Source organism: Oncorhynchus mykiss, chromosome Y, assembly GCF_013265735.2.
Source record: "Oncorhynchus mykiss isolate Arlee chromosome Y, USDA_OmykA_1.1, whole genome shotgun sequence".
NCBI classification, from domain to species: Eukaryota; Metazoa; Chordata; class Actinopteri; order Salmoniformes; family Salmonidae; genus Oncorhynchus; species Oncorhynchus mykiss.
Window position 1 is genome coordinate 29433858 of NC_048593.1, and position 11645 is coordinate 29445502.

The 11645-nt window shown below is 40.8% G+C and overlaps 2 protein-coding genes across 2 annotated transcripts; one reads left to right on the forward strand and one right to left on the reverse strand.

Annotated features, from left to right (window-relative positions):
• On the forward strand, positions 1–3205 carry LOC110509962 (peptidyl-prolyl cis-trans isomerase FKBP2). The gene is made up of 6 exons (XM_021591202.2): positions 1–157; positions 604–761; positions 1438–1550; positions 1752–1798; positions 2322–2357; positions 2484–3205. Exons 2-6 carry the CDS (start codon positions 606–608, stop codon positions 2543–2545), a joined length of 414 nt encoding a protein of 137 aa, XP_021446877.1. The 5' UTR covers positions 1–157; positions 604–605; the 3' UTR covers positions 2546–3205.
• An 82-nt stretch (positions 3206–3287) lies between these two features.
• Positions 3288–7862, reverse strand: LOC110509961 (protein phosphatase 1 regulatory subunit 14B). Its single transcript, XM_021591201.2, has 5 exons — positions 7761–7862; positions 7117–7325; positions 5373–5456; positions 5129–5161; positions 3288–4904 (listed from the first exon to the last, which is right to left on the reverse strand). The coding sequence occupies exons 2-5, from the start codon at positions 7309–7311 to the stop codon at positions 4818–4820; spliced, it is 399 nt and encodes a 132-aa protein (XP_021446876.1). The 5' UTR covers positions 7312–7325; positions 7761–7862; the 3' UTR covers positions 3288–4817.
• Between the last annotated feature and the right edge of the window lie 3783 nt (positions 7863–11645).

Here is an 11645-nt window from a genome sequence, read left to right on the forward strand (position 1 = left end):
CCTGCCGGACAGTTGCTATTTTCTCTGCTAGCTCTGAGAACGGACCAATAGCATGACAGAAAATCATTGCGTAGCCATATCTGGGACATTCATTCAATCACTCGGCTTCGGAACATTTGGAAGCACACCGACCATCTTTTGTGTTTTATTAACACTGGTAAGCTTTTTGAGAAATGATTAATGACTAGCTTTTTGAAACGCACATTTTTTGAGGAACCTAGCTAAACTAATTGTCATAACGGATATCAGATACTGGCACAACAGATACTAGCTAGCTAACGTTAGCTAACGTTAAGTTAACTAGTTTGCCCCAATCGTCAGGCTTGAGGCTTATAGTTCTATGTAGCCATATAACTATTAAACATATGTTTATGTTTTGATAATGACAATGAAACTTACACACATATGCTCCCATTTATGATTGAATCACAAATAGATTTATAGATATAGTTAGCTCAGCTACACAGCTTCCATTTTATTTTTCCAATCATGCGCCCATTGATGATGACGTGTAGCAAGTTTATAAACTACGTTAGGTAGCCAGATGGAAGCCTATGAGATTTGCACTCTGTCTTAACATTAACTCTCTCATGTGTACTCCAGAAATGAGGCTTTGTCTGCTGTTTGTGGTCACTCTGGTGTCCCTGGCTCCGGCAGTTCGCGGGGGCGACAAAAAGAAGCTCCAAATTGGTATCAAGAAAAGAGTTGACAACTGCCCCATCAAGTCACGTAAAGGGGATGTGCTGAACATGCACTACACCGTGAGTAAAAATTGAGATGCTTCTCCATTTAGACACTGAATGAAAAACATGTCCTAAAGCAGTATATATTTTCATTTTAGGCCAAGATGTACTGTTAAGGAGTGTAGGCTAGCTTTACTAGCCGACTTCTAAGACCCCATTATATGTAGGGCTGGCTCTGGCTGCCAAAACAGTCAAAAAACAGCCAAATACTTAATTTAAACGTGAATTGATTCTCAATTGTGGTATGGTTCTAGAAACATAAAGCCCTCTACTTTCATATCACATCAAAATAATTGTACAAATGCAAAGTATACACTTATTATGCAGTGGCGGTCAGTGCTGTTTAAGATCCGATTTAAAAAAAATAATGCGCATGGTCTTATTTCTATTGGATGACTGTCATTCATATTCATTTCACCTAGTTCAATTTAACAGCGATAGGTTTAGGCTACTACTTGATACTTTGATTTTCCATATACCCATCATGAAGTTGCTACAACCTAGCCTACGAATGCAAGTTTAGGTACATACAGGTCTTAGGTACAATGTAGGTACATACAGGTCTAGAGAGAAATTTCATGTTATGCACTGCAGTTCTAGCTAGCTGTAGCCTATGCTTTTAGTACTAGATGAATTCTCTGATCCTTTGATTGGGTGGACAACGTGTGTTTAGTCAATAACTGTTTGTCTGCAGGGAAAGCTGGAGGATGGAACAGAGTTTGACAGCAGCATTCCAAGGAACCAGCCATTCACCTTTACTCTGGGAACCGGACAAGTCATCAAAGGCTGGGACCAGGGCCTGCTCGGGTTGGTGCCTGTTTTTTACGTTCCCCCTGTTGACTACTAGTGTCCTCATGCATTGGATGACTTGTGAGGACTTACATTTGTAGACCGTGTAAAAACTATAGTGATGTTCTTTTGGATATAAGGTGTAAAAAAACAACAACATTGATTTCTGACCCCTGCATTCAAGGTTCTTAATCCATCAATCCCACTTTCTCTCTTTAGAATGTGTGAGGGAGAGAAGAGGAAACTGGTCATCCCCTCAGAGCTCGGTGAGTTTGCCCACTGATACTTCACATTTCACTGTCCCAATGACCACTGATACTTCACATTTCACCGTCCCAATGACCACTGATACTTCACATTTCACCGTCCCAATGACCACTGATACTTCACATTTCACCGTCCCAATGACCACTGATACTTCATTTCACCGTCCCAATGACCACTGATACTTCACATTTCACTGTCCCAATGACCACTGATACTTCACATTTCACCGTCCCAATGACCACTGATACTTCACATTTCACTGTCCCAATGACCACTGATACTTCACATTTCACCGTCCCAATGACCACTGATACTTCACATTTCACTGTCCCAATGACCACTGATACTTCACAGGCTTCACCACATTACTGCTGACTGAATCTAGGTCATTTTTTATTTTATTGCACCTGCTTAGAGTTATATTAACCCATCCATTATTACACAAGATAAGTCTTGCCTTGTAGTCCATTTTCCTACACTCCCACTGTTCTGATCTCTCCATTCACATGACTTATTTTGTAGGATACGGAGACAGAGGAGCACCTCCTAAGATTCCAGGTAATTCTGATATTTCTCTAGATCTACCACTGGCTTGCTCTACAAGTCGGTCTCTGAGGTAACCATGTCTTTATTGTGAATAGCTTTCCACCATATTAGTTTGTAACTACCCTGTGTCTCCAACAGGTGGTGCCACTCTCATTTTTGAAGTGGAACTACTCGGCATCGAGAGGAGGTCTGACTTATAGTGAACATCAACTTAAAACAAAATAAGCTGCCTGTTAGTGCTGTTTTTAAGTCACTGTGGCTGCCCTACCATAACTTCTTCCTTAACTCCTACTTACCCAAGACAACGCACAGGGGGACTGTTTCTCTTTAGCATTAGTCGTTGCACTGAAATACTGTATAGTGCTAAAAGCTGTTGAAGATCCTACATAATATAGATACTATTCAACTATAGCTAACATCATATGTAACTGGTACTCCCTGGTGAATTTGAACTCCAATGCCTTAAACATTATACATTTTTGCAAGCAAATAATAATTTTTAGTTCCGCATTCAAAATTGCCCCTTCCATCATTCCAGTGTTATGTTTTTCTAAATGTGAGACCAACTAGCTCTTTGACTTAAATGAATTGTCATTTTTGAGTATTTTACTAGCCTGATAAGTGTAACTTACAGGGTACGTATCATGCTGAGGGAACTAGTCGAACAACATACATGCACTATGGTAGCACAAGATAAGTGATAGTGCACTGTTCAATGGGTTTTCAGGCTCTATTGAATGGAGTATTTGTCAATGAATTTTAGTTTTGGAATTCCAATTTCACTTCATTGGTATATAAGACTTGACCAATGTTCATGTTTCAGTTTGTTTAAATTGATTAAAGATATTTGGATTTTAAAAGTGTGACTGCTAGTGTTTTTTTCCTGCAAGATATTTAGCTACAGTACATTACAATAACATCGTAAGTGCACGCAAGTCAGAGTAGGTAAAACACGTATTGAATTTTAATAAAAATGTAACAAATTGTTAAACAGCACCATTAAGTATTGCTACATTACGTCACTACAGTTTTGCAATCACATCTTAAACACACACACCACAGATTATGCAGTCGCCTACTGTACCTCCAGCACTCTAAATTAACGCAGTAACCCAGTTCGTGATTTGATTCAGTCTTCAACGTGATGCAGGTTCTAGGAGATGCACTGCGAATCTGGTAGTTAAAAGCCTGCCCAAAATAACATCTCAATGGGGTCCAAAAGATTAAGGAATTATAGTAATGAGGTGTACACATGCGGGCGCAGCGAAATGCAGGACCAATTGTCATACTTTTCAAAGACATTGCTTAATCCACAATAGTCGATACAATCATTGCTGTGGTCTTCTAAGGCCGAAGTCCTTTTCGCAGTGCTTACTGTATGGTTAATGACTAAGTGTTTTGGGTTTGAGAAACAAGTAGAAAGGCCTTCGCTTTATATAGCTTTTTATCTACTTGGGTCAGGTCTGAGAAACAGACCCACCCCGTCACTCTCAGGCACCAGGGTGGAGGATATGGAGGGGAAAACAGTTGAACCATATGTTATAGTAGGACTCAAAAGCATTCACTGTAGTGAAAGTTCATGTCATGGATTTAAATGGGCTCTAACCCTAATTTGCAAATGTTTTCCTGTGTTTTATAGAGTCAGTCATGCATTATTCCCAAAATGTATATTTAACAAAAAATGTGCGCAATGAAAACGCGTAGGCTACTGATGTTATTACAGTGCCTTGTGTGGCATGCTGGTGTTTGTCATTGATAACTGTCCACACTTGCTCATGTCAAAGGTGTAACAAAAAGCATAATGTTCACTCCCAGTAGTCCAGTGTGAAATGTTGAAAAGCCCTTCATGCTTCCCTTTCAAAAAATATATTAGACAGGTGATGACAGTGCTCGGCTTGAAATCATTACACAGACTTACCTAACGTTTCCCCAAATAAACCATTCTCGAGTAACACTTTGCTTCTCTATAAATCCTAGTATCGTAAAAATGACATGGCTCCAACTATTACCAACCAAGGATAGTTCACTATTTCTAGCTGTTACTATACATACAGTGATGTTGACTAATCAACTAACTAAAGAGTTACATTTGTTAGACTGCATAAAGTTGCATCTGTCATGACTCACTATGAGCTGTCATGAGGTTTATGTACTTGTCATGCTTTGTTGGTGACTTATAGCTCAAGTTAAATGTTGTCATGTTCTTCCTCCATGTCATCAGTTTATCAATGCTGTACTATATTCTGATATTTGAACACTCATCACTTACTACTGTATATGTATAACATGATTATAAATCCACAAATAGTTTTAACAAAGACAGAGACATAGTAATCCCTGCTGCAGAGATTTGATTGGTCGATCTTCTTCCCTCTACCAATCCTGCTGATGGAAGGATTCTAGGTGCTGAGGGTTTCTAGCTGGGTGTCCCTGTGTAGAACTGAGTTGTAATCAGTTGGGGGTGTTCTGAAGCTAAGGAGAAGATTTTTCATTCTTTTTGGGCGGAGTGCTGAGTTTCTGCAGACCTTTAACCTTCTCTAGGAGAGCCGCGACAAAGTCCTGCAGTAAATGAACAATGGAGGGTGATGTGAGACTGAACAACTGTTATCATACATGTTACTGTATTACTCATTTATTTGAGAAACAGTCAAAACAATGGATGGGAAGTTGGTTCCAGACAGTTATTTTCAGTTGATCAGTCACTCTAATGCTGGGTTTAAAGCTTAACAGAAGCAGAATAATAACAGAAGCAGATAATAATATTATTCTAATTTTGAACTTACATCTGTAGGTTTGTAACAGTCAACCAGCAAACCCTGCGAAACAGTACGAAGTGAAAGAGGAAATTAACTCCATTAGAAGAGCCGAATCCTAACTTGAAATCAACATGGGTAACTGTAAATGCATGTAATGATATGGGAGATTTCCCATCACATTTTGAGATTGACCTAAAGTAAGGATTCAGCCCTCGATACAAATGAACAATAGTGGATTTGTATTCAATATAGAATAGGGTTTAGCGGTCACCTTGACCCTGGATGCCCGGTCTCCATCAGTGGGCATATCCAACAGCTCATCCACATCAATCTCCAACTCTGGAATCTCCTCCTCCTGAGAGAGGCAAAGGCAGTGAGAGAGACAGTGATGGTGATAGACAAAGACATAGACACAGAAAATATAGAGAAAACAACAGAGAGAGGAGAGTAGAAAAAAACTAATGAATATATCAGACAGCCTAAGGATCAAACCCAATATTTTTGTACAGCAGTCTCACCTCTGAACATCCTCCATAGGTCCCCAATGTCCCTAGCTTCCTCCCTCTGCTTCTCAACACAACAGGATGGGCTGAACCCCCTATGTGGTGTCTACTGATAACAATACACACAGACTTCCTGACTGCTGTCTACTCAATTGAACATGACTGTTTAGAAGTAGACATCCCTATAGAAATACAACATTACAATACAATCTCCAGTTAGTACACTGTATTGCTGTTTACATGCCTATAATCTACAGCCCAAGGACCTAGTCAGGAGGTCAAATAGTAGTTACAAGAGCCCACACTCATATAACATAGGCCAATCAGAAAACACTCAGCATCTCCTCTGACCCTGGCACAACCCTGAGTACCAGAGTTGCCTAAATCAAAACACTGATAAATCACATTCATATCTCCCACTATAGGTCACCCTCTGCTCCAGCCAAGGTAATTATTAGTTCAATTAGCACTTTACTAGTCCAGTTGGTCTCTCTGAGGACCATGTGACATAGGTAATGGTCAATGTCGTTACTGTCCAATAATGCGTAATGTGCCGGCGCTGCGTGCTACTTCTCAACCTATAATGTTAACCATGTTGTTCCCAACTTATCTGATGCATAGGTGCTGCTGCAACACCTTTATGTGAATAGTTCATGTGTTATTGTGTGTCAAAACACCTGATCAATTCAGTTTTCAAGCCCAGTGGTTCCTAACTCTGGTTCTCTAGTACCCCTGACAAGCACATCTGATTGAACTAGTCAACTAATCATCAGGCACTCAATGAGCTGAATCAGGCATGTTTGTCCAGGGCTACAACATAAATGTGTACTGTCAGGGGTACTCGAGGACTGGAGCCAATGGACTCTAGACATGCCTAAAGGGGTGCTGTAAAAATATGTTGTTTACAGGGATCATTCATGAAGATGATCACCTCATAGTTGTTCATGCTGAATATATCACACACATGTCATGCTGTGCACTGTCATGCAGTATGTGCCAACGCATTTCCATGGAGAAGCAGAGAGTGTGGGGTAGGATATCTATCCATAGTCAATGATATTTCCTTTGTTAAAGACAATCAGGCATTGCCATTATGTAACATTTGAAGTGGTCATCACATGCTAATCCAACAGAGTAGGCAGGCTGTACTGTAATTGCTTTGCAGGTGCAGTGGCCATAGAACTCAGTGCCAACCGGCCTATCCTCCTACTTATCAATACATTATGCACACATTTTATTGAAACAGCACATTCTGTCACTCGCTACCTGAGCAGACACCTAATTTATTCACATGTTTAGTACAGTATTACAATTATGTGGCCACGCCCTACATTGTGTCTGTAATTCCCACTCATATTTGTTTATATTATTGTAGCCCCTAGGTTTTAATATTACTGCAATCCTATAGCCTACATCAATCCCAATCAAGGTAGAGATCATTGAAAATAAAAACAAAAAACGAATGGGGATTTTTTTTACTGTAAACAAATAATAGATTGTGTCATTGCCTACCTCACAGTCGTATAAATCCGTTAACTGCTCAATTATCCACTCCTCTAAATTGAGTCGCTTCCTCAGCTCTTTTCTATCGTATTTCACGGTTACCCGGCCTTGCTTCTGGACGACTTCTGAATCCTCGGTACCGGGAGGCGTTTGGAAATAAACCCGCGCTTGAGCGGTTGAATCCTGGCTTGTTAACGTCGCCATTGTCCTATGCCCGTCTAGATTAGACCGGTTCGAAATTAGATGCGGTTATTCGACGTGTATTTCTTATCAGCAGTTTAAATACTGGGTATGCAATACGCTATTGTTCTCTCTGACCGAAGTTGCATTGTATTTTCCAAAATTACTGAGCTACGCATTAAAATAATTTAGGCTAGAATACTCACGCAAATACTTCAAACAGATTAAATTATCGATTACAGGCAGGTCAAACAAATAAGTGAGCATACAGAACATTCACCTCCTTCAGCTGTAGACCTACAGTCCTATACTGGTATAGGCAAAATTGTTGCACAGTCCAAATCCGGTATTAGGCCCTGTCACTTGGTACATTCTAACACATCGTTATTTACCAAGTGAAATATAATATGCATTTAATTGTACCTGTAGCCGAAAAAAATCTTATAGATAAATCACATGGAAATAACTCTTACGTAATGCATCATTGTAGACTCCCAATCGCCATATTTCTATTTTGGACTATCCCAAGTACCAAATGTCAATGATTATGAATCATGCACCTTTACTTCAGCTTTTTATGGATAGGCCACGCCATTGTGACCTATATTGCATTCGGAAAGTATTCAGACCCCTTTTTTTCACATGTTGTTACGTTACAGCCTTATTCTAAAATTGATTACATCGTTTTTCTTTCTTTCATCAATCTACACACAATACACCATAATGACAAAGCAAAAATAGGTTTTTAGAAAGTTTGGCAAATGTATAAAAACAAAAAACCTGAAATATCACATTTACCTAAGTATTCAGACCCTTTACTCAGTACTTTGTTGAAGCACCCTTGGCAGCAATGACAGCCTCGGCTACAAGCTTGGCACCTGTATTTGGGGAGTTTCTCCCATTCTTCTCTGCAGATCCTCTCAAACTCTGTCATTTTGGATGGGGAGAGTTGCTGCACAGCTATTTCCAGGTCTCTCCAGAGATGTTAGATCGGGTTCAAGTCCGGGCTCTGGCTGGGCCACTCAAGGACATTCAGAGACTTGTCCCGAAGCCACTCCTGCTTTGTCTTGGCTGTGTACTTAGGACCGTTGTCCTGTTGAAAGGTGATCTTTCGCCCCAGTCTGAGGTCCTGAGTGCTCTTGAGCAGGTTTTCATCAAGGATCCTGACTAGTCTACTAGTACCTGCCGCTGAAAACATCTCCACAGCATGATGCTGCCACCACAATGCTTCCCCGTAGGGATGATACCACCACAATGCTTCCCCGTAGGGATGCTGCCACCACAATGCTTCCCCGTAGGGATGCTGCCACCACAATGCTTCCCCGTAGGGATGCTGCCACCACAATGCTTCCCCGTAGGGATGATACCACCACAATGCTTCCCCGTAGGGATGCTGCCACCACAATGCTTCCCCGTAGGGATGATACCACCACAATGCTTCCCCGTAGGGATGCTGCCACCACAATGCTTCCCCGTAGGGATGCTGCCACCACAATGCTTCCCCGTAGGGATGATACCACCACAATGCTTCCCCGTAGGGATGCTGCCACCACAAGGCTTCCCCGTAGGGATGCTGCCACCACAATGCTTCCCCGTAGGGATGCTGCCACCACAATGCTTCATCTAAGGGATGGTGCCAGGTTTCCTTCAGACGTGGGGCGCTTGGCATTCAGGGCAAAGAGTTCAATCTTGGTTTCATCAGTCCAGATAATCTTGTTTTTCATGGTCTGAGATCCTTTAGGTGCCTTTTGGCAGACTCCCGGCGGGCTGTCATGTGCCTTTTACTGAGGAGTGGCTTCCGTCTGGCCACTCTAACATAAAGGCCTGATTGGTGGAGTGCTGCAGAGATGGTTGTCCTTCTGGAAGGTTCTCCCATCTCCACGGAGGAACTCTGTCAGAGTGACCATCGGGTTCTTGGTCACCTCCCTGACCAAGGCCCTTCTACCCCCGATTGCGCAGTTTGGGTGGGAAGCCAGCTTTAGGAAGAGTCTTGATGGTTCCAAACTTCTTCCATTTAAGAACGATGGAGGCCACTGTGCTCTTGCAACCTTCAATGAGTAAGTTTTTGGGTACCCTTCCCCAGATCTGTGCCTTGACACAATCCTTTCCTTCGACCTCATGGCTTGGTTTTTACTTTGACATTCAATGTCAACTGTGGGACCTTATATACAGTAGATAGGCGTGTGCCTTTCCAAATCATGGCCAATCAATTGAATTTACCACAGGTGGACTTCAATCAAGTTGTAGAAACATCTGAGTTGTCAACTAATGTGAATTCAACATGAAATCAATCAAACATTTCAACCTGTCATTGGATTTAGGGGTGGATCGAAATGTACATAATGGTTACCTGAAGGAAATTGGGGAAGGGTCATGCTTTTTCAATTTCAGTCAAGGGGAGGGTTCAGTATTTTTTTGTATCTAGTCCAGGGGAGGGTCATGTAATTTGTAATTGATGAAATTTCAATATTTGTCAGTGTTTTTGAATTAGTTGCTTATTAGGCTGTATCAATGTGTGCCCAATTCCGCCCCTCATCTCTGATTCTCAGCTGGGGCTATATCAATGAAGTGTGCCTATAGGCTATTTAGTGTGGTCTCAATCAAATTATCCATAGCCTATAGGCTATGAAGTGCATGCTCAGAGAAGCACAGAGCAATGTTATATTTCTAAGATAGCTGCAGGGATGGTGTAAATATATCTAGGCTGCATTGCACACTGCAAGGGATATTCCAACCCTGAGCCCTGGCCTGCTCTGCTCTTGCTGATCAAAAACGTTTTTGTGTACTGCCTAACCAATGGTTGTACTGTGTAGGCCTAAGGTGTCAGTTCAGGAGGAAAGTCAAAGGCTTCTTCCAAAATGTATTTATTTGGCATAGTCCAAAAAATCTTGCCCGTGGACTGACCTTTAGCGACCTATGTTCTGTTCAGTTTGAAAAGGAGAGCGCAAAGATGAGGAGGACCGGAGGTCAACTTTGATATCTTGCTTCTACTATAATTGATTTGATAAAAAATAATATGTTTCTTGCCCAGGATGTAGGCCTATTTATCAGAGTTATTTATCTCACAATAAGCCAGATTCAAGTAACTTACATTGTGGTGCTGAAACTTGAAGAAGCAGCCGTGGAACAATTAATCGGAAATGGACAGCTCATGGTGCTGAAATTAAACAAATTCAAGTAGGGATAATTCATTTAAAATGTCTTAATTTTAAATAGACTTTACTGATAACAAGAGGGCTTTGTGTTGGAGCCTATTTCTTCCTATTTGAGAAATAAGAGGTAGGCCTACCTGTTTGACGGAAGAAATTAGGCTGCTGCTATATCCATACATTTGTCAGTCAATTCCTCCACTCTTTAAATAGCCTGTCATTGAAGGGCTGTTAAGTTAAAACCAAGACTTGAATTGAGAGGGTATAAGAGGGTATGCCATATGTCTACCTTTTATTAATGAAAATGGCAAATAGCACAGGCCTACCCCTAGTTAGCTTAAGATTTTGAAGAAAGTAAACATATCTGATTATGTAAAGTGATCTATAACAGTGCTTTGGTCCACAATGCTTTATGCTAGAAATGAACTGTAAAATACCTGGAGAATATGTTAATTTATTTCGATGCATATTAGGATATCATTGTTTTGTTTCAGAGGCTGAGCAACATACAACCTTCTATAGCCGAGGAGACAAAAAATGTACTTTGCCTGTGAAGTAATCTAATTCTGTCACTATCAATTGATTAAGATGTTCACTTTCTGTACAATATAAGAGGTTTTAACACAGACAGCTTCTGGGGAAACTCTTAAGACATTCTCTCGTTGGGTTAAGCCATGGAGGAAGAGTAGCCAGCAGTTAACCTTCCATTTTTCTGTGTTATAATCTGTCTGGAGTGGAAAGGTAGGCCTAACTTTTGAAAGGACCATGCCCAGATTCCTAATGATGTCTCAGATTGATTTATTTGCAATCAAGGACAGTTTCGTTGCAAACAAAACACACTGATTTGGCATTGGAGAAATATGATAAGATGAACTCTGTCCATTCTTAGCCTGTAATTTCAGTAATTTGTGTGGTATTATTAGGTTGGGTTTCTGTATAGCACTTTGTGACATCTGCTGATGTGAAAAGGGCTTTATAAATACACTGATTGATTAAAAAACATTCTGCTTATATGTGAAATCATGTAGAATTGCATGAAATGTTTACAAAAATCTAAATTTTCTCGGACCTGCAAATACAATGATAGATTCATGCAATGCTTTTACTATAAAGTAGATAATCCCACTTCTGCTCAACCTTCTGTCACGCAGCCCTGTGCAAAATCCCTGCATTGCCATGTAATGCTTACAGGACAGTTTCTAAGGCTCT

Bases quoted from the DNA above. Each gene is read 5' to 3' on its own strand.
- LOC110509962 (XM_021591202.2), top strand. From the start codon at position 606: ATGAGGCTTTGTCTGCTGTTTGTGGTCACTCTGGTGTCCCTGGCTCCG. The intron at 1,799-2,321 runs GTGAGTTTGCCC...CTTATTTTGTAG, and splicing joins GGTCATCCCCTCAGAGCTCG to GATACGGAGACAGAGGAGCA. The intron at 2,358-2,483 runs GTAATTCTGATA...TGTCTCCAACAG, and splicing joins AGCACCTCCTAAGATTCCAG to GTGGTGCCACTCTCATTTTT.
- LOC110509961 (XM_021591201.2), bottom strand. From the start codon at position 7,311: ATGGCGACGTTAACAAGCCAGGATTCAACCGCTCAAGCGCGGGTTTAT. The intron at 5,457-7,116 runs GTAGGCAATGAC...TGCCTCTCTCAG, and splicing joins CGGATTTATACGACTGTGAG to GAGGAGGAGATTCCAGAGTT. The intron at 5,162-5,372 runs GTGACCGCTAAA...ACTGTTTCGCAG, and splicing joins ACCGGGCATCCAGGGTCAAG to GGTTTGCTGGTTGACTGTTA.